The 23,538-nt window shown below is 34.6% G+C and overlaps 1 protein-coding gene across 3 annotated transcripts in view; it reads left to right on the plus strand.

Annotated features, from left to right (window-relative positions):
• LOC128187310 (uncharacterized) overlaps positions 1 to 21,575 on the plus strand; it is a 36,659-nt gene extending 15,084 nt beyond the window's left edge. For 2 of the 3 annotated variants that reach the window (XM_052857705.1, XM_052857707.1), the window contains exons 6-12: positions 1,040 to 1,210; positions 1,711 to 1,737; positions 3,563 to 3,961; positions 7,390 to 8,051; positions 18,841 to 18,927; positions 19,619 to 19,790; positions 20,008 to 21,575. In XM_052857705.1, coding sequence (XP_052713665.1) covers positions 1,040 to 1,210; positions 1,711 to 1,737; positions 3,563 to 3,961; positions 7,390 to 8,051; positions 18,841 to 18,927; positions 19,619 to 19,790; positions 20,008 to 20,211 — 1,722 coding nt within the window. In that variant the 3' untranslated portion in view covers positions 20,212 to 21,575. The remainder of the gene's footprint in view (positions 1 to 1,039; positions 1,211 to 1,710; positions 1,738 to 3,562; positions 3,962 to 7,389; positions 8,052 to 18,840; positions 18,928 to 19,618; positions 19,791 to 20,007) is intronic. The other variant, XM_052857706.1, reaches the window with a different exon arrangement.
• Positions 21,576 to 23,538: the final 1,963 nt, after the last annotated feature.

The raw sequence follows: 23,538 nt of genomic DNA on the forward strand, positions 1-23,538 counted from the left end.
CATTCATATGATATTTACAGCAAGAAAAAGGTTTATTTAAGAGAGAATGGGGTAGAGTTTCTGCCAAAAAACTTAATGTTTCCAATGTACTGGTATGAGTTTTGCACTAATAAACTTGTCTCAATTTCCTTCTTATCTGATCCAATTTGAAGAATATCACATGGGCTGAAAGATAAACTCATATGAGAAACATGTGAGTTGACGGTGCTTTGTTTTAGTTTATAGTTAATTGTATGGCTGCTGTCTCTACCACCTGAAAGGGAGATGGTTTTGACATGTCACTCATCTCGCTGATTGCTCCCATGTTCCTTTCATCTCGGTGATGAGCTGATCGGAACTCGGTAACTTGCCTGACAGCTGTTTGTTTATATGAGCACTACATGTGTTTTTAGTGGTTAGTCATAGGAATCAAGATGTGGAATAAAAGTCGGCCAATTATTCCTCATTCATCAGGTTTTGTCTCTTCCTGGAAAGAAACTGCTGATAACTATTAATAAATAGGTTTACTTATCGTTGATAAGGCTGGAAGGAACATGGAACGCCAATAGATGACAAATTTATTAAGTCTACAACCTGTTTTTGTATATGTCAAACTCATTATCAGACATTCCATGTGAATCGAGAAGTTGTATGTATGGCTAGTTTCAATAATTAAGGGCTATCTAATCTGTGACTCTAAGAGATTTATTTGTTGATAAACACTGGCTCTCCCTGTCAGGATAATGGTCATTAAGGAGCTGTAGCTGATCTTTAGCTTCCCAAATGTCTCTCTTCAACTGCAAACAAGCAATTCAATTTCTTTTTTTTTTTAGATTGAACAATATTCATCAGTTGCTTCATTTGATTATGAACATTTTAATTTTCGGACGTTATATATAGCTAAATATATTGGATGTGATGAAACAAATTATGGATCATTTTGTCACAGTCTCTTGTTGGAATATCAGTAACTAAATGTGTACATTTGTGGATGTGTCATATAAAGAATCATTTTAACCATTTCTGTGCGTATAAGAGCGGTATATATTGTCTTTCGTAGGAATATCAGGAACAAGCCCAGAAGGTGTTCCAGCAGAAGCTGAATGAGATAGCCACGCCCACCCCCTACTCCGAGAAGGCCATGCAGCACATGGAGATGCGGAGACAGTCCAGTAGTGACGATTCTCAGCCACCGGACAAAGACCCCGGCGGCACTAAAAACAAGATCTGGGTCAGTATAGCTCGATATTGGCATTAACAGAGAAAGGGAAGCAACTCAATGATATGAAATACATATATCATACTAATTATACCACTGAAAATGTAAGATAATGATGACAGTAATGAATATTAAGGAATGAAACAAATTTTAGAGCATAGCAAAGTAAAAGCAGTTGTTACCAACAGATTGTATATCATTTTTCATTTATTTTTGTCATATGAAGCATTTTTTGAACTTGGAGATGATAGCATCTAAGATATGCTCATAAAATTGCTTTGAGGAGACATCTTCAAACATGATTCTTGTAACATTCTGTTGACTATATATATTTTTTTTTCTTTTGGGACATCTGAGAATATGAAGTTATGCTGTTACGCATTAAACTTTAATGGCATGCAGTCCTGTTGTTTCATAATTTAGAAATTGTCATTCATTCAGAAGTTAATTTAGTTTTCATCTTTGTAATTTTATAACAGAATTGTTTACTAATTTGCCAAAACTCATTTCAGTTTTCATTGCAACGCAGCCCAGCAAAGGTAGCCTACTCATTTTTTGCCCTTCTTTTTTCACCCAATCATATGCAGCTTGCATTTTGTCCTAACTTCAGCCATTTTATTTGTTTGCAACTCGGTAAATCAATTTTTGTGCAGCTCTTCTGATGTCTATATTAAGGCATGTTGTAATTGTTCTGGAATGGTTCTATTATCTTCATTGCCTACAGTCTTTCATTCATGTACTGATTTTAATACCAATAAATTAAACCCTTATACAGTTTAGGTTTAAGAAAGTATGTAAGAGTTATCCTCCATATTCTAATTACAAAAAAATAAAAAAGAAACAGAAAATTAGATTTGACAGTATATGTATTTAGTTTATGAAGTTATTTTGATTACCAAAAAAAAAAACAAATGTGACATACATGTAATTTGATTTAGGATTTTTTAAAGTCCCTTTTATCCATAAATTAATCTGAATTAACTTCTGACAAGTTATAATATTGGTACATTTTAAATTAGGAACCAATATTATTTAGCTGTATGAACCTTAGCAGCACAGGGTATATTAGCAGATGGTTTTTGTTGCACTTAGACATGCTGTAAATGTGGAATGGGTAAAATGAAGTTCAAATAAATTTCTATTGGCAAAAATGAAGGGGGTTTGCTACCGTATATCTGTTTTTTTCACGTGTCACAAAATTTGCGAAAATGGGGGAAATGTGAAGTATTTTTTAATTGCGTCAGTCATTTTTTGCAATTTAAAAAGATTCTTATTGAAATTGATTCGGAGCATAATTTCTGCATATTCAATTATTTGCAATTTAAAAGAGATCGCGAGAAAAAGAAAAAATTAGATCATCGCAACAATTACCGGACATACGGTATTTCTTTACTTTGAAAAATATAAATACCATTTAAGGATCATTTTATTATAAGTAGGCCAGAGTTCAAACCTGGCATTTTTCTAAATTAGTTCCAGTACATTCATTGGCCAAAAAAAAAAGAGAAAATATGTATTAGAAATCTGACCATGCAGATTTTCTGATACATGTATTAGAAAAATTCCCTATATAAGTTAAACAACCTTAGAGGATTTTTTTATTTGATAGATTAAATATTGGAGAACAATATTAACATTTCTATCTGTCTTTCTGTCTGTTTCTGTCTACAGCATTATCTTTCCCCTCAATTTTGATTTTTTCACTTTCTCTTCTCTTGCAAATTTGAATATTTCAGGTCATTATAGACTTTAGGGATTTTTTTTAAAGACTAAGGATTTTAGTACATGTATTAAGATACGTTGTATCTAGAATATTTAAGGAAACTAGACTGATAGAAAAATAACAAAACTTTTTAGATTGCTCTGTATAAGATTGTGATGATCTCCTTTTGAAATAAACAGAGTTGATATTGGTGCCAAAATCAAAGGCTGATGAAGCATGTCTTGTGGGAATTATGATTTTGATACATGTGCTGTACAGTGTATATTATATATAACAGCATGCTCTGCTGCCCAAATTTAACTTCTGCTACAAATATGTAAGAAATTTCCATTATTTATATGTTTTATGACTAGGTCAATTTTCTATTTGATTAATTGCCTGTGAATGTCCATTGACCTTACCTTGACATTGATTTTACAAATAGTCAATTGATCATCATTTAGCTGGGAATAGAAATTGCACATGTATAAAGGGAAAATGAGTAAACAAGGAGAAATTTAGGATCAGGGGTCTTTTTTTTCAATTTTTTTTTAGTTTTGCATGTTTGTAGTTTTCTGGTAGAGTTTTGTGTTGCCTTGCACTGGGGTTAATATAGTAAAGGCACGGCTTCAATTTTAATAAATTACGTTGTTGTGTTTTAGGCCAAACACGCTGTGGATAAAGTCAAACACCGATCCCCAGTGATTGAAATCTCAGGCCTGACCCCCATTAGAAGTGAATCTCCCTCCCGCTCAAACAGTCGCCCAAATTCCGAGGCGGTCAACAACAATGCCCGGCTGTCTGATCCCACAGGTGCAGCCCTCAAACGGAACTCCACCCCCATCACATCTAACTCCCCCCTCTCCATACTGAGGGGGTCCATTGACACATCAGGGACCCCGGGGAGGAGTAAAGGATCACCGGTCACTGCCCTCAAAGACGCCATTGATAGAGGGTACCTGACCAATGGAAATGCCAGCCCTGTAGAGACCACTGGCGGCCAGGGTCAAGACCCTGAGGGATACCTCCGACCTCAGAACAACAACATTGGGGAAGAAAAGGTGAGACGGGTTGAATACACATTGTATGCTTCAAAATATATGTATTCTGCATTCAAAGAAGGAAGACAACTCTTGCTGGCTTGTTTACTGATGTGACCAGCATGTTCCCTCAGATACATGCATTGATCAAATTAAGTGTCAGTCAGTGCCAGGAATGAGTTGTATGAAATGTTAAACTTCTCAATCAGAGCTTCAAAATGACCTGTAAGGCCCAGCTGGATATTTAATCAACTTGTACACTTGACATTACAAATATGATAAATTTGATCCCATTTTCATCAAGATATGACACAGTGCTTCATACTTCAAATTTGATAGGGAGTGTTTGGGTTTTTATGGAGTCTTTGTTCCATTTTCTCTCTTTTTCATTCTCACAATACCTTCCTCTGTATGAGGTATAATAAAACTGAAATGTACTTCGATCATTACCCATAATTCAAACTCAAGAATGTGATGAAAAGTGATAATTTTAATAATGGATTTTTGCAGACATAATAAGTGTGGCTAGGCATTGAATACAAGGAGGGTCTACCCCGGCACAATGCCTGTTGACATGCTCCACTGTGTGTGGTAATTGCATCTCTTCACTTTTCATTTTTGCTGCCTTGAACAAGGTGTTAAGACTAGTTTCTGGCATGTTTTTTTCAAGGTCCAACAAATTCAATTCGGAGTATGAGTAATACCCAAACATAAGTGGTCTGCTGGCATGCACAGAGGGAGAGAGAACGAGATCAGAGACCCAATGAGTAACGTGTATGTCAAAGTCCTAAACAGAAAGCAATTCCACACATCAAAAGAAATTCTTTTAAAAATTAAAACTTGACATTAACCGGCATTTAAACAAACAGTTAAAGCTCTAAAATATATTTTGCAGTTTTAAAAGTTTCAATTACAGCTTACACCCTTTCTATTCTAACCACCGTCAATGATACTGTGTTCAAACACCATGAAAGAAACAAAAATTGTAGACATTTATGTTTCAAAAAGTCTCACCATATTGTTATGAATTAGCATGTTGTTAATTCTTGGTAGATTTTTTAATTGAAAGTGTAGAAATTTTATTCAGCATAAGAATTGTTTAATTTTGAGTTGATTCTGCAGCTACCTTCATTTTGTTAAGAATAAAACAAGAACAAAAAAGGGTATTCTATCCAGTGATGTATATTCATGCAGAACCATGATTCACGGCTAAAAAGATGTCATTTCTAAGAATCCCTGCATGCTCGATGTCTTCATTTTCTCTGGTCTTACACACTCGGCTGTTGTAACTTGGTGTAAACTCATCGCCATTGTGGTGATTAACGAGTGTCTCTAACCCCCATGTTAGTGTTCTCCCAGATCAGAAATCACTCGACTCTCACTTCTGTCAATCTCACAATCCGAGACAGCTACTTGAGACAGGAAGCAGTCGGACTTTGGAGAGGAATCAAGTGATAAATGCTTGCGTTGCTCTGAAGTTTTATTAATTGTATTGTTTTCCAATGCCCTTCAGTCATGTGATAGTTGTCGAGATCTTTGAATTTCACGATCATCAATAATTCACTTATTTCATATAGAAATCTGACACTCATATCACAATGATTTTACAGCACATAGAATTTTTTAAATGATTTTTTTTTTTCTGTAGAAATATAATAAGTGTTTATTGTTTACAGATAAATCAGGATTGTATACCAGGTAAAAATTAAACTTCCACAAAAAAAAAAAGCAAATCAGATTTCATCTAATTCCAAACAGAGGTTAAAGAAAAGACTACTAGTGCACTTCACTCACCCTTCTGATGCTTTCCATTCTATTGTGCAATTTTGTAAAACCTGTCAGGGGCTTACATTAATGTGGTGGAATTTCATCTACCCATTGCAGCTTTGCAAGTCTGGTTAGCATAAATCACAAAAGGGGTGAATTTTTAATGAATCGTGCAGTGAAAATATTGATTATGTTCTGTTGAAAAAAAAAATTATCATCGTTTGAACCTAACCTATCGCATTCATAACTGAGGGGTGCTGTGCTATCATTCATGGTAGTTTTCTTTATGAAAAGGGCAAAAAGTACGACTGAACTGCAGATTGTCTGCAGTGTCACCGCTGATAAGGAATTCTTAATTGAAAAAAAAAGAGGGTTGACATTTACATATTGAAGTTTTTTGATGTGAGGAAGTTGTGTCTGCATAGTGGGTGAATCTGGCGAATTCTCTCCGTTTTTGTTGCACAGTGTTCCTAGAACACGTTATAGGACTTTTTCAAACCACTGGATTGGTAGCACATTACTAACCGGGTTTTTGAAACTGGAAAAATGATTGGTAATTAGTGATTTTGTATTTAATCAGTAATATATCTAATGTTTAAAGTTCACACGTCTGCTTACTAGCATACCTTAGTGTGTTTACCTTCTACAAGCTTATACCGTCGGGGGCTTCTCAGGAGATTTCAAAATTGATGTGCATTTTTACATTGCAGAGAGAGAAAGGTGTCTCATCAGAGACAAATGTCATTTTTTTTTTTTTTTTCGTATTGTGTGATGTATGACTGTCTGCAAAAGGTATAGCGAACATTTAAAGTAAGTTAACAGCTTTGTTAGCACGCTGTGTAAAGTTATATATAAACATGAGACAATCTGAATTCATTAAGGAAATGTTCTATGTGAGAGGAATTTCTTGGCAGGGTAAGTATTAAATATAAGTAGCGAAAGAAAAGTAAAGTTTAGATTGTAGTCTTAGTTGGTTCTTTTCTTCATTCCAGTTTCAGTAGGTTCTAGCTGATGACTCAGAATTTGAAAATGTTAGAAAGAAAGTGGTATTTTGGGACATTATCAATAGGCTTACGACTGTCATAGCGGTGTTTGAATTCAGTAAAGAAATATAAATGAAGTCTATATTGTGACTGAGATATGGGGGTTTTGGTGTGAAGGGGTGTAATTTGGGTGTCAAGGGTTGATGGTTTAAGGGTAATGTATGAGGTAGTTATAGGGGACTGGCGGTAAAGACAAGACTTGATGTACATGTATTGTGTCATTACAAAGACATCCCAAACTCTTTCGCAATTTAGGAGCGATTTCTTTTCATTTTCTTCTCTTTTTAACCTGTCAGTATAATTTCCAGAAATGTTTTACTTTGTTAACCTTAATTTGTTTTTTTTCTCTGTCTGTCATAAGGAAAAAATTAAGGTGTAATGTTTAAGTTATTTTCTCACCTTCACAGTGAACTTGTGGTTAACATCATTAACAAGACTGCGCAATTTACTGTCTTTTGAAGAAGTGAACAATTTAACACATATTTTAAGGAGAGATTTTTAAACATATTTTGCGACTGCATTTAACATAACCATTTCTTTAATAAAAGAAGAAATTTATTTGTGCATATGAGCATAAAAAAAACCCAGAAAGATAGAAAAATTTATTAACATAAAATAATACATGGGTTGTCTTTTCAGAGGAAGATTTCAACCAATATGGTGAATCGGCCCTTGCCGGCCATACCAGCTCAAATTAATGGACACAGCCCAGCACAAAACGGACACAAAGACTACAGCCCCAGACACAACATGAACCGAAATTCAAAGTGCTTAGGCGAGTTGGACACTAGTCCCAAACACGAGCGAGTGCATAGTCCTCGGCACAATGGCAGTCCCCAGCATAATGGACTGACCAACAGCCCACATAAACACAAGAACTGGTCCAGTGTGGACGATAATGTGTTGATCCCAGAGGTAAAGAAACGAGACCGGTTAAATGACTCCCCCAGGAGAAAACCAGTGAGACCAATGAGTGAAGTGTTCACAGACAGCAGATCTGCAGCGTCCAACTTCTATGGTGCTCGAGAGAGCCAATTTGATGTGCCCAATTACATGTATTCAAGGGGACAGATGCAATTTCACATTCATGATTCTCATATTCATACTAGTCACAGTCAAGGTCAAATATCTGGTCAGCAGTTCAGAGGTCATGGTCAGGTTAACCGTCGCCGTGGCGAGGAGACCCGGAGTAATCAGAAGGTCATCTTGAGGTACCAGAATGACAGCCCTTTCCAAGATTCAGGGTCCTATGAAAACCCTCTAGACGATGGAGCCCCAGGGTCACAGCCTAAACCCCCAGGGTAGGTGGTTTTTACATTTACAGTTTGATTTACAAATTAGGTTACAAAAAATTCTATCTAAAGGTCATAGGCTGATCTTTTGAAGTTTTATTTTGGTAAATTTTTTCCTTCCAGTAAATCCTCCTACAATAAGTTTTTGTACATGTGCTGATATTTTTATACTGACTCTGAATTTAAAGCAGAAAAAAAATATATACATATATATTATAAAAGAAGTGTAAAAATAGCAGCACCTGATGAAACATTGATATCGACAGAAGCAATATGTTTTACTCTGTTTCCTTACCATTTGTTGATTGACGATTCCTCTGTAAACACCAAACACCTACATTACCGAATTGTTATGTAATTTGGATGGCCGAGCAGATAGGCAGATCCTTGGTATTATTTGTACAAGAGGAGCCCCTGTACAAAGCCCCTCTATAAAATCGTCAAGTGAGCCTGTGGGAGGCCGATATATTCTGAAGATGTTTGATTGTGGTTGTCACCAGGCACAGCCTCTTGAGAACTTGGTTCCTTGAACCCCTGTGTGTGCAAGCTAATGGTGTCAGATTATGTAATAACTTGAACAGCCAGAATTTTTTTTCAAAAGATTAAATTTTTTGAAGATGTGACACACTAAAATTACAAATACTGAATCTTTTTATAACACAAAGTGATATCAGGTATAATTGTTGCTTTTTGTAAAATTTTGTTTTACATATTCTCTGTGTAAAATTGGGCAAGGAAATTTGTATGTTATGAGGGCAATTTAAGTATTTGGTTGGTAGAATTCCCAATCAAGCAGTATACATGTACTTCAAAGAAAATTTGGCACATGGCTGTCTTAACTTAACCATATCCTGTCTGTCTAATGACTTTTTAGATGATTTCATGTTTTTGCTACATGTGCAAAATTGTGTGGTATCAAAGTCTGAAGTATTGTTTTAAAAGCTGGTAACAGGAATGTACTCTTGTTTTAAGATTGCTGTGAATTTTTAAAGATGTATTTGCCTCAAAAGAAATTTTCAAACTAGCGGATCTGTGAGTGCCAAATGTTCTATAATGTTCCAAGTGTTGTATCAAACTTGCCTCTCGAAGGCCTGTTTAATCGTAGGATTGGGTGGGTTAGTATATAGATATTATATCTATTGATGGGGTTTGTTCAAACAGATCGTATACAGAACCATTATCCACAATAAACAAGAGGAGCATCATAAGCCGCAATTCAATCAAGACACGAGAGATCCTTGTTTTCATTTCGAAACTTTTTAATGTTCGGGGTGTAGATTGGAGAAGAATTTGTCTGTAACAAATTCCTGGCATTTCAAGATCATGACTGATTCAGTGTTTGTCAAATAGCTTAATTCCGCCTGTGATGATCGGCAAAGGTGTCTTTACTGAAACAACATTGCAAGGTTCTTTAATTTGAAACTAAATGTGCATTAAGTCAGCTATTGATAAAAAAAAGTTCTGAACAGTTGTGAAAATATGTAAATCTAAAATCCCATAGAAAATCAATTTTACCTAGATTAAAATGAAATCTTTATACAAGGGAAAATATTTTGTTTGAATATTTTCTTAACATTTTCCTATTAAAGTGTTCGCCTCAGAGTTACATACATATGATGATGGAGGCATGTTTCATGGGGAATTAACTAAATGAATTCAAATATTGACTGCTGAAGAGCCCAGGGGTATTACATTTCTCTCATTTCACACCTAGTAATTGATCATTGAATGTGTTTTTTCAGAATATCATTGAAAATGGGGGAAGCCCAGAGAATAGGTGAATTTACTCAGCAAACAGTTGCCGAAATTGAATTACCTCTTTGGGTAATGGTTTTGACAATACAACAATGAATTCTATTGAAGCAAGCAAACTGATTATTTGCAAGCAGTTAAATCGAGATGGGGTAAAGGGGGATATATGTAGTAATGATCGACTGTTAGGGAAACAAATTTGTGTGCAATTGCATGTTGGAACCAAGTCAAGATGTTTATACTCAGGTATGTGCATATATCATGTATATTTATATCTAAACATGCAGACTGAGCACTACTGCATTGATTACGCTTTTAGCCCCTTCCAACAATGAAGAGTTCTATCTGCTTTATTCTGCTTTATCAACTTCATACAGATTCCAATAGCTGCAACATCTTTCTGCAATTTGGTCTTTAGAGATAACAGTGTGCCTTTTTTAACTTTTGTGCTGCAATAAACCATGCAATGGTAAAGTTTAAGAGCCATTGTCTCATCTAATATAAAGTTGAAGCTTCCTCGAGGAAAATGGGCCCCCTGGCATCGCCAGTAAATGACATCTTAATGTTTTCGTAATTGAAAAATGCAGCAGTGATATGAAGTGAATGTTTATACTGCCATGCATTCCTCCATTAAGTCGAGGTTTTTACTTGCAGGGAAATCTGCAACATGTAAAACGTGCATCTTTTTGCCATGCAGATAGTTGTGGTATGAATCTAACAAACCTATTCACATTGGTATTGATTTTCATATTGAAGGTTTGAAATATATCTTAAAGGGTTTTTTGGGTGATAAACTGAACTGAGAAGAGGTGTGAACATTACTCATTACTAATGGCTGATCTTCCAGAGGGAAGAAAGGGGAGGTCATGTGTTACAAATCATCCTACTCCAATGTCCATTAAACTGTCCCCTGGTTTTATTATTTTTCACCTGTGTGATTGTTGCAAGGAGTTTTAAGGTTCCAGGCAGCCTTTATAATGAGTGACTCAGGTGTTAAAGTTACTTGAAGATGGTCATTTGTTATGAGAGGTTGAGGACATCAAGTTAATGACTCAGGGATAGGCCAGCTACAGGGGGATTGACAGTAACCCTGCTGGCCATGCAAGGCCATCTCTCTACCAACTCTCCAAATAAACAAAGAGAAAAGCATGTTGGTCGAAAAATAACTATTTTCTTTAATAAAGTACTCTTTGATATCAAATTTAGTCATGAATTTATTGAAATTTAATTTATTTTTTAAAAGTTGCCTGAGTTCATACAGAACATAATGAAGGTGTGCTTGGGGGCTTTAAAAGGACCAATTAACAAGTAAATGGACCATAATTTTCTCATCTTGAAATCTGAATGACGAACTGGACACACTCATTATCTGAAATTACACCTCTGTCAGCCAGTTATTTCCCCTTACTGGAGATTTGAGTAGACTTCTTGATTGGGCAGGCAGTAAAATCAGCCGTCTTGAATGGAGAGGCAATGTAAAGGCATTGGATTAGGCCCTTTGAGTCAGCGGGACGTTAAAAGCCCTCTGCGCGCTTTTGTGGGGTTCCAAAAAGAAGATTAGAATTGTTTGTTTGACTTGGGTCTTAGCACTGCATGTTTAAAATCTTTATTGTCAGGCAGTGATTTTATTGTCACTGTCATATTTCATTGCCTCATGGAATGTGAACAATGCCGTCCATAAGTTTGCTTATATCAGGGTCACAAATATTGCCCAGGTATCTACCCTAAAATTAAATTGAAATTTAAGGAACAACGTGTTTGTGTTATTGAGTTGAACCATACTTACAGTGGGTTTTTAGGTTTTTAAAAGAGATTAATTTAGTTTTAAAAATTCGTTCTTCCCTTCGCTTAAAAATTAATTGAACTGTGGACACGATTCCTTAGAAAGCTCATACACCAAACTGCCGTGTAAGTTCAAGGGATGTGGTAGATGGCTGAAAAAACAGTTTTGACAATAAGCCGTGATTACAGGGCAAAGTTTCCCCGAGGATGTTTAATGGGATCAGTTTGAACTTGTGTGTAATCATCTATTATTTCCTGCTGAGCTGAAAAAACATTCTGAAGATTATTGGCAGCAGGTGATGAGAGGAATTTCTGTGTATTGATGTGAGCCATCCTCACAGAATTCATGGCAGCCTGATGATTTGTGAACAATTTGTTGCCAATAACTTGGGGATAAACACTGGCTTGATTGGTTTATAGCCTGCTACAGGTATTTTGTGATGTGGCAGAAATAGCCGAAAAAACTACAAACACAGGTGACATTATCAGGTGTTGATTGGACAGTGTCTCTGTTTTATCTGATATCATTCAGAGAATTTCCAAACTGTTTGAAGTATTTAATTCATTAGTCAACAAAGTGTTAACATGATGAGGTGGACTTTCGATAAGGTATGACTGACCCCCAGAAGTTTGACACCTTAACTTAATCCAAGCATTCCTGTGTCGGTTTACACCTTGACTCCACTGTGTGATGTGTTGATTTCGGCCTCTCGAACATGCTGTAATAGTGGACTAATTACACGCTACGACCTAAGGGCCCGCGCTAATTATTGAATTGTAACAGATTAATGTTTTGAAAGGGAGATAACTTGTTCCAAGGTGAGAAAACATTAGTAGATTTAACAGATAAGGATTAACGGAGCAGTGCTTTGTGGTTTGTAAACAGAGGAATTAACAGAGAGACTGGGGACTTCTCCCATGCTTTGATGACATTCTGAGTTTCCTGGACATTACCTGAGAAAGGAGCCTTTGATGTGAAAGCACCGGGAGAGAGGTTATACGGCCATAATTTACCTCCGTCAAGTTCTAACACTGTCACTCAGCCAAGCGAAAGGCCGTTTACAAGATTTCAACACAATCCACTGGAATTTTGATATTTATCAAGAAAAAGTGAAAACATTCAAAGAAATCGGCTTTCATTAGTGTGTGCTTAGCGAGTGTGAGTGAAGTATGAAACATTTCCTCTTTTGAAAAGAACAATATTTAAAGAGAGAGAAAAAGATCTTTTCATGAAATATAGGAAAAGTTATTTAATCTGGCCAGTGAAGGACACAAAGTCTCGGCAGTGAAACGAAAAGGGGGAAGTACTAAAATATTTGGAAAATTCCAAACTGTGACCCTGGAAGGAGAGAAGTGAGCAAAACAATGGATTCCTGATCAATGATTGAGACAAAACAATACCTTCCAGGTAAACATAAGACAATACCTGGCCACACCTGAGACTCGGGACAGTCTGATTTCAGGTGACACGAACAATTAGAAACATTTTTTTAATGACATTGATGAGCTTTGTCTGAGAATTATTGGAGGGTTATTTTTTTCCATACAAACCTTGTGGATGATTTATTACCAGGTATTTGGTTTCAAATTGATTAAACTGGTAGATCTGATTTCTGCATATACAGACTGTGTTTAATTGATCAGGGATAGCTTTTGGAATTTTGAATTAGTTGAGCGTTTGAATCAATACATAAAGGATATATTGCCATTTTATTCGGAAGGCGAAAAAAATATTTTGACTTGAATGACAAGTGACCAGCCCATTATATGATTTACCTATGAAAGAGAACCACCACATTTCAATGGTGCGTCTGATTCATTCCTGGGAGGATTCGCAGTGCGATGGATACAGAAACCCTCACTCCTCCAAAATGACTTTATCAGAAGACACGGTGCTACGAGTAGCACTACCCCCTGAAAAATGTACAGGGGCATCAAAGCCAAAGGACTATTATTATGACATGAGCATTTTTCAGAGATGGATTGAACGAAAGAAGCAGAGGAAATCCGCTAAGATAACTGGGTAAGGATGCTGGTTTTTGTAATCGTTTTTCAGTTGTGGATTGCAACGGTGATTTCATTTAGAAATTAATGGTGAATCATGTGCGGTTAAAATAAACTGGATTGAACGTCATGAAGTATGGGTGTAAAACACCTGAATGGTTTTATGTAAATTCTCGGTTGTAAAAGGCTGTAAAACAAATTTGGTATCGGCAGGTCTGTTTGATGTTGCCCGTTTGTAATGGTTCAGGGATGTTGGAAAATCATAAAAATGATGTTTATTTTTTCTCCACTGATACTTTTCATCATGTGGTAATTTGGAGTCCCCAATATCTGGTAATTGATTTCACTGAAGCCCGAGATCTCCATATAGATGATTATGTGATCCAAGTCGTAAAATACAAATGATTCTATCATCGAAATATTCAAACCAGCCAATGGAGTCATAAAATTCTATGTTGGTTTAGTTTTTCTTTTTTCCTGATTGAAAACAGTCGCAACTGATTAATTTTCTTTGGTTATTTTGCTATTAAATGTTTGGGACAGGCCGATTTATCATAAAAGTGGACTTTCTGTGTGACATTTATGTATCTGTGCAATTTCTACTAGGTTTTAAAAATTCGTCATAATACTATTTTCAGATGTAATGTTATTACGTTAATTGAAAAGTCAACGATAAAACTTAATTATTTGAGGTTATTCCAATGACCAGAATTCAACCAATTTTCCATTTAAATGCAATAATAAATAGACATTTCTATTCATATAAAAATGAATGAATAGTTTGGTAATTAATCAATGGATTATTGTAATGAAAATGTTAAGGATTAGAGACCGAATCATATTTACAATATATTCATGACAAATGCAAAATTCTATGAAGTTTATTTGATTAATTTTACCTGCATTTAGAAATGGTAGATTTCTCTTTATGCTACAAGGAATACAAAATTTTGTCATAATTGATTAATATGTGTGCAAAGTAATTGTAATTTAATTAACTACACTTTAATATCCTTATAATGGTAATGGTAATTTGATTGAGGGTTTAAAGCAAGTAATTGTAATTTAATTAATTACATTCTAATGCAATTGACCCCATCCCTGCCTTTACCTTGGATTTATTGAAAAATTTACCCCAGCATTCTTTTTTGCCTTTTTGTTTTACCATGAAAAATAAGTACAGTCAAAGTAAGTCAAAAGAAAATCATTTATACAAAATCCAACAGTCATACATATATGTATATATTTTATGTGTGATTCTCTAATCCAAGTACCAACACAAGGATGGGAGGGGGCGGGGGCAATCATCTTTACCAAAATGGATTAGATGTTGATTGTGGTAGTCTACTTTTCATCAGATAAGATATGGCTGACACTTAACTTTATGCTGTTGTTACATGATAACAGGAGAGAACACAGGAGAAAAGGAGAAAGGGATTTCATGTCAGTTTAATGGCTTTAAGACCATTCAGACTCCAGTGTAAAAGTTTGGGGAAAAAATTAATATTCATCTCTTAATGGTCTGCGAACAAGAAATAAATGATTTTAATGGTAAATTAAGTGCCCATAAAATCAGATAGCAATACCGAGACATGTTTAAAGATGGCTGTTTTCTCTATCCCCTTCAAATCTTCACACTCCATAGGACCTCTGTAAATGTTTGGAAGGTGGCGGAAAAGTTTAAAAACAGCAAAATAAATGTTTTCTTTTTAGAACGGATTTGTTTGCCTGTTGGCAAGAAGGTCTAAAGAAAAACCAATGTCAAAAGATGGAGGGTGAAAAAAAAACAGGCCATATGATTAATGTGGTATTCATGCATTAGAGGTCCCATTAATAAAAAGTTGGGTTTGCATTTAGATTGAAAAATTTCTTAAATTATAAAAAAAGCTTGAGATGGTTTTATATGAAAAATTCATTCAGTTAGGGTTCAATACAATGTTTTAGAATTGAATTCAACAGGGTGTATTCACAATTCTTTAATAATAAAAGATGTCTTAAATTTAATCTTAGCGCAACTGATAAAAAATCTGAAATATTAGATTTGATGAAAAGTTTGTGTATTGAGTCACAGATTAGTTGAGGTATATCAAACAAACTGGATTTTTTTAATATGACAGGGGAATCATAATGTCTCGATCTGAGTCATACTTTGATTGATGTAGAATGATAAATTGTCGTTAAAACAATGTAACAAAAGCATGCTATAAATAGAGTAAGTTGAAAAAAAAAATGTGGAAGAAATACATATACATTGTAAAGATGTACAGGAATGATCAGTGATTCTTAGGCATGGGCATGCAGCCATTGAATTCCATGTTGTGACTTGCTTCTGGCAAATGTACGTTTCTCTCGGATTTCTGGAATTTCATTTTGTTTAGCCTAATTGTTTGTTGACATAGTTTTTGTCACAGGTAAATCTTGTTTCCTTTCACGAAATATTTCTGAGATACCAAGTCTTTACCAGATATCTCTGTTTGTATGTATTATTTTATCATTTTACTTACAAAACTTCAGTAGAGCCAGAATTGAATAGTTTTGTGTGAAAGCCAGCTTTGTGAGTAATATTTCAATCTTAGTCATCCAAGCATTTTACATAAAAGCTCTGCAGAAATAGCCTATCAGCATTTGTAGCCATATTGCATGTTTGGGAGAAATTTTATGTGCATACCTCTTAGTAAGAAAAGGATATTTGTGATTCATTCAATAATTCAATTAAAGCAGTGTATATAAATTGCTCCACCCTCAATTTGTGTACATCATGGTATTATACCATTGTCTATTATAAGACAAGAGTTAAGAAACAAAGAAGGCCTTTTTGGAAGCAATCTATTTATGTAAAGCCAATTCTTTGATCAAGCTTCTTTATATACTTTTCATCCATTGATATATGCTTGACATTCTGTAAACAGTGTAAGCAATCGGAAAACACATGAACAGAAATGTAGAATAAACACACTTAAGGATTTATTCAGAGAAAGGATTATGGGACTTTTCTCTGGAGAGAGTGGTGATCCCAGGGACTCTGTAATGGCAGAATGGATGATCTTTTTAAGTTGTTTGTCAAGGTCCCCACCATAAGTTTCTTTGTCAGTGACTTTTACATAAGAGAGTCTGAGAATTACCGCATTCCAAAAATAAATCTTGTAAGGGGGATAAAAAAAAGGGGGGGGGGGTATCATGCTGAGCTTTTTAGTTAAACGCCGAGCTTTCTTGCTTAACATTCTGTTAGTGAATTTTTAAAAGTAATATTCTGTCTTTACTTTTCACCCGATTATGTGGATGAGGTCATCCTCCCGAGCATTGTTTCCCTGTAATACTGGTGTAAAATCCGATCATTAGCATTTGTTTGTGATGATGTGGTGTAATCTTCCTTTTTTGTCATTGATCTAAGCTGTTCTGATTGATTCCATTGTTGTCAAGTCATCTTAAACCACTGGGCCTGATTTATTGTAAGAGTATTCCAAGAGATTATAGGGGGGAAAAACATATAAAAATTAGGCCTTCTTTAAATGATATTAAACAGATTTGTTTTTACTGGAATACATTGTATTTTGTGCTGTAAGATTGGACAGTTATTTTTTTTCTGGTGTAAGATTAATTGTCATCGTCGGGGATGTAAGTGAAAAATGGTGAAAATTGTAGCAGGGAGGTAAGAAAAATATTTATTTTGGCTGATTTTTTATTAACATATGTATACATGTATATGAGATATGGGGTGATAAAGGTTTTGAACATTTTTTTTTTAGAAAGTCTGTTGATTATGGTAATAAAGTGTTTGAAAAGACCTCACTCTTTCTTTAAGTTACAACATTTATAACGTAATGTCTGTAAAATTGTGTCAGATGTTTTTAGGGGGTTTTTTTTCAGTTGAAAGTAAATAAACCAAACTGAATTTTTTGCATCTTGTAGATTTATAAGGAAAGTTTTTTTTACCCCAGGGCTTGTTTAGCTGTTTATCTGTACAAAAGCTTTTGACAGTTGTTTAAGTTGGGGCAAATTGAGATAGGTGGAACGTGGCATCTCTCCCCTGACATTAACATATCAGCTGTATAATAAAACAAGATGGGAAGATGAAATTTTTTTACCCCTTGCATTGGATTTTTTAAATAGTTGAATTCCTTTGCCAATTTTTGCATGCTAGCTGATTTAAATTTTAAAAAAAATGGGACCCAAAACAAATGATGTCATAGACCAAGCAAATGAGTCATCAATATTTATGCTGGAAATTTAACTAATGTAAAATTAGGACCGTATCAATCATTGCTGTGTTTGGTTGCATGAAACATTGAAGGCAGGTTATGATAAAAACTTTTAATTTCTTCTCAACATTCTCAGATTTCATGCTCACATTGAAGTTTACATTTCCATAAGAAAAACGTCCATGGTCATTATTTTTTTCAAGTTGAATGGATATTTTTTAGTTTTGGTGTAAGGATCACACTCAAGTATTAAGTGTTTCCTCAACTCAGTGAAATGTTTGAAGATCAAGTTATACCAAAACAAAAACAAAAAATTCCTTATTTTTGTAAAGCACACACAAACTAAAAAATATCAGGCTAAGATTACACAGTTGGCAAATAGATATCTGGAGATTGGGTGAAATTTGATCGACCTGGGCATCATTTTGACAGGATAATATTAATTGCTGCATAATCCACATTCATCATATTTAAGGTCAACTAATGTGCAGGGGGGAAATATTGGGTTGTGACATGACTGGATGAAAAAAGTGTCTGATGATGCATCCAGGTCTTGCCAAGCCTCAGAAGTCAGCATTAAATATTAATGCAATCAATAGAAAAAAAAGCAGATACCTTCACACCGGAAATGAAATGGAGGTCTCGTAACACTCAGGCGATTGACTGACAGCTGGCTTGTTGGTTTTTTCTTTCTCTCTCTCGGCTTTGCATGTTTGAATGTTTATTAGGAAACATGAATGGAGGCCCAGTGTAGATTCTCTCAGCCTCTTCAGAGGTGGTGTGAAAAACAAGAATTGTAATATGGGAATTACGTTCAGATTCGTTGCCAAAGGTAGTGACATAGATGAAAACTATGTGAATACTAGCATATCCAATAATGAAGGAGGGAAGAAATGGAGGTACATACATCAATCGAGTTTAAAAAAAAAAAAATTTAAAGGTTTTCAGGTGTTGATGGGAATTTTGGAATATAAAAACATGATTGATGTAAGAGGATATATTGTGAAGAGAAATTCCTCGCTCATGATCTTTAATTATTTTTCATTTTTTTTTACATTCAGTTTGGAGTCCTTGATGGGTTTGGACAGAAGCCATATTGAGGATGAAACCTTGCGACATTCCTCTTGGTATCAGGCCGGAATCCCAAGGTAAGACCATGTCATGGTGTCTGCTTATAAGATGCCATTGTCTGGGTATAGAGAATGGAAAAACATATCGATTTTTCAGTTCACCAACATTTGATGAAAACTGTTTCATCTATTGCATGATGAGGTTTTCAGAGCAAACATAATAAGATATGGATTTTTGAGTGGGTATTATTTGTCTTTTGCATTATCCTTATTACCAGTATTGCATGGGGTCGTCAGTGAAGCAATACAATTTCTTTCTTGGCTTTTTATTAGATAATAAACATTCCTGCATTGATACACTTTAATTTATCTTGAAATGAGGCTGTAGAATTTCTGTACAATAGATGCTTCTCAGAGTTGTTAGTCCTGAGAGACTTTGATATGCATCTTTAATAATGGAACCAAAGCTGGAATGTTCAATAAATCATGACAAATTCAGTCTTCCACCACATTTCATGCTTCATATTTTAGTAATAACAATTCCAAATGCATAATTAGGCAATAAAACGATCCCTATGACATGACCTGTGAGTCTTAATATTTGACTTGTAGTAGAAATTATAACCGCGTTGTTCCTTCCTTATGATAAATTTTTTTTTTAAATTTTTAATAAAAGTATCTGGTATTGTATACAGGGAATATTTATGATGTTAGTGAATAACTTCATTTCTTGCATTAATGATAACATTCGAATGTTTGAATTTTACAGAGAGATTGCATTAGAAATTCTACAGCAGGAGGAGATAGGGTCATTTATAGTCAGAGATAGCTCCACCCATCCAGGTTGTTATGCCTTGTCCGTCCGAGTGCCAAAGTTTGAAAATCCGACAGGAATTTCCCATTATCTCATATTGAAAACACAGAGGGGCGTGAAGTTAAAGGTAATAAACTGCCGACATCTGTTCTGGAGTTTGAATGAAAAATTTTATGTCTTGCACCAGACTTGTGCATTCGTTACCCTGCAGTTTATTTTTTTTTCACAATAAAATGAAAATTGGATGATAAAAAGATGGAGAAGTGATTCAACCTGTCCTTGAAGTAATCTATGTGTAAGGGGTACAGTGTAATTATAAGATAATTTATTTTTTATTTAATCAGGGCTTGGAGAAAGAGTGGCCTGACCTATTAGCACTAGTCACCCATCATACAGTGATGTCGGAAATGTTGCCGTGTACACTAAGACTTCCTCACAAATCTAAGAATCCGGCCTACAAAGATTCAGAGGACGGCAAGAAAGAGGACGACCCAGATTATCAGAGACTGTCGGACTTCACGTCCATGATGGCCGCCCTCAAAAACTGACCACCGTGATTCATATTCATCCACTGGGCTGTGTGTAATCAGAACACCACGTTGTTGTTTATTTATTTGTTTTGTTTTTTTAAATGTCTGTTTTTTGTAGCCTTGAATGTTACCATGTTTTTTTGGCATTTTTATTCTTGGATTACAATGTACTTCATTCTGTGCCCTCCCCAAAACCCCCATTTTCTCCTTCTATTGTAACCTGATGCTGCAGATTTGAGTCCATTTATCAACACTTAGACATATGTGATCAGGTTGATGTTGAAGTTTTTATGTTGACATACACTGCTGATTTTTTTGATTTTTTTTTGTTGAGGGACAAGTTTTCTTTGTGCCACATTTACCAATATAATGACCATGATGGATAGAAGTTTGACATGCATGATGTTGTATACAACACTGGTTAACAGCAAACTGTGTACATAAGAATTCCATTAATGTCTACATAACTTTAGTGCTAAAACTTAACAGGGATTTTTTTGTGATCAATTGTAAGGCAAGATTTAGTCAAAATTTCCCTCTCAATCTAAATCCTTGTTTTGTCACCTTCCAGATATAATTCTATGAAACCCTTTATTGATCATCAAAAATTTATGGAAAAGCTTCTTTTAAAAAAAAAAAAACATTTATATTGTAACTTGCCTTGCACAATAGCTCTGTATAATTGGCAGATTATTTTCAATTGTATGGTCATGGGCATTGATTTTCAAAAAATCAACACTGGCATTAAATGTGACATGTATCACGTTCAATGAGGTCCATCTCCTTTTTTTTTAAACATACAGTGGGTAATTACACTTGTGTACATGTATTTGTATAAATAATTGATGTTTTTGCCAATGTTAATGGATGCTGACTATGTTTGTTTGTTTGTTTGTTTGGTGCTTCATCAGTATGGATTTGTGTGTTATATATAAACCTTTTTCGGTGTGACAACCGTTACATACATGTACACACACTGTACCCATCTTCATTCAACATATGTACTCCCATTTTCCCCATCAATCACTAGGTCCAACTATGTATGTTTACTAGAAATGGTTGTCACTTCTCAAAATTCGTCATTCCATGTCAAGAGTCCATATATGTGCTTTGTCTTCCATGGAATTATTTGCAATAGAAGGAGTTGCTTTTAACCAAAGCTTTAGATTATTGACATTTGATGCTGTAGTTTTAACTTGTGTATAGGTTTATATATATGAGTTGTACAAGGCAATAATTTTGTGTGGTTGATAGAACCATCCAACCCCCAGCTTCTGCCTTAGCAAACTGTGATGCAGGATTTATGTACATGTTATTTGTGATTCAGATTTGTTACAAAGTATTATGGCATCTTGCCTTCAAATAAATATTTATCAGAAACACCCAGATGTTGGTTTATCTTTGAGAGCTTCAGGGGTAAGAGGTGATCAAGTGGTAATATGCAAGTTTACAAGTTAAAGGGCTGTTCCGCAATTATTTTTTCACATTAAGCGTTGATGCAGTAGTTTATACATTAACGTAAAATTTGTCACATTTTGATCTTTCTCAAACGTAAATTTTAATTTTGGTTGTATCAAATATCCAAATGTTTGCTTACCATAACTTGATCTCAGTCTTAGAAATATTATTTTAAAAAAAAAGAATGTGTATCGAGCGAATTTCCGATTCCTGGTAGCGTGCATTTCCACTTGATGTTAAACTTAAACGGGCTATTTTATTGTTAATTAATAGTTCCCTTTTATTATCTGAATAAAAAAAATGAGATTTATGTAACGTTAGTGGTGTATGAACATCAGAAAATGGTACCACATTTTTAGTAGGGTCAACGGACACGGCAGCTCGAGTGTAAGATTCTGTTTAAAATTCAGATATCAGATTGGAATGTATTTAATCACAATATTCAAAGAAAGACAACTTGCTCAGGTTCATCGAACAACCGCATGTCCATAGGCGAAAGTTGGGTTTTACGGTTGGACTATGGGCGACATAGCATCAGGGAGGGGCTAGCCCCCCTCCACTTTTTCTTGCAGCAAACATAATATGTCTTAGATTTACATATAAGAAAGTGAAGTATCAGGAAGTTGCCGTCCCTGCTCCCACATTTTAGGTAGAATGTAAGGAATTGAATTGAAAAAAGGGAATATTAGGGGTGATATTGAAAATTACAGTTATAGGTATACTGCCCCCCCCCCCCCTCCCCCACGGATTAGGAATTTCAAGATGGGGGGGGGAATTTTGGTAGGTAAGATTTTTTTTTTAGTTATATGTATACAACACTACCCCCTCCCATTAAGAATTTCATAATATATATTGGGAATGAGCATTAATAAGCATTTATTTTTGTTGCTTGTAAAGATGTGTGATGATTAGTCTACCCCCTCACTTTCAATTTGCTTCCGACACCACTGTGGACTATAATAGATAGTAAAAATTGATGTTTTTGAGAGGTCTCATCGCCGAAAACCCACGTTTAACGTTCAGAACGATTCTCTTTATTATCGGGGCATTTGGATTTAAAACGATGGAGAGTTTTCGGATGTCGATACTGTTTTTAAAGCTTTCTGGGGTTTTTTATAACTCTAAACTTTACTATAGAAGATGCATGTCGTGTTTAATATGAATGTTTTTAAAGAACGAAATGTTTGTGTTTTTTCATCAAGCTACCAAATTAAGTTAGAAATTTCTGCAAATTATAGAATCTATTCAAACATATTTAATGTATTCAATATAATTTCCAATTCACTTTTTTTTTACATTCCGACTTACAGTTTTTACATGATCATCACACTCACAAAGGTTGCGTCGGTTTTGATACAATATATATATATATATATATATATATATATATATATATATATATATATATATATATATATATATATATATATATATATATATATATATAACTTTAACTAAATGCAGCATCCGCCGTCGTTTTTAAAATATATATATATATATATATATATATATATATATATATATATATATATATATATATATATATATATATATATGTATATATATATATATATATATATATATATATATATATATATATATATATATATATATATATATATATATATATATATATTTTAAAAACGACGGCGGATGCTGCATTTAGTTAAAGTTATTTATTTTGTCAAAGTTTTTCAATCAGTTTTTTTTTTTGTCTAAAATTTAGTACAGATACTAGTAGTTATAAAATCATCGAATCTTCAATGTAGAAAGGAGAACAGGGGTAAAAAAAAAAGCGAAAAAAATACTCTTATGTGAAAATTAGCTCTAATAATTAACTGGATATTTTTCGTTTTGTGTGAATGAAGGAACCGCAAAGGACTGGGG

The sequence above is a fragment of the Crassostrea angulata genome, chromosome 6 (assembly GCF_025612915.1).
Source record: "Crassostrea angulata isolate pt1a10 chromosome 6, ASM2561291v2, whole genome shotgun sequence".
Lineage (NCBI taxonomy): Eukaryota > Metazoa > Mollusca > Bivalvia > Ostreida > Ostreidae > Magallana > Magallana angulata.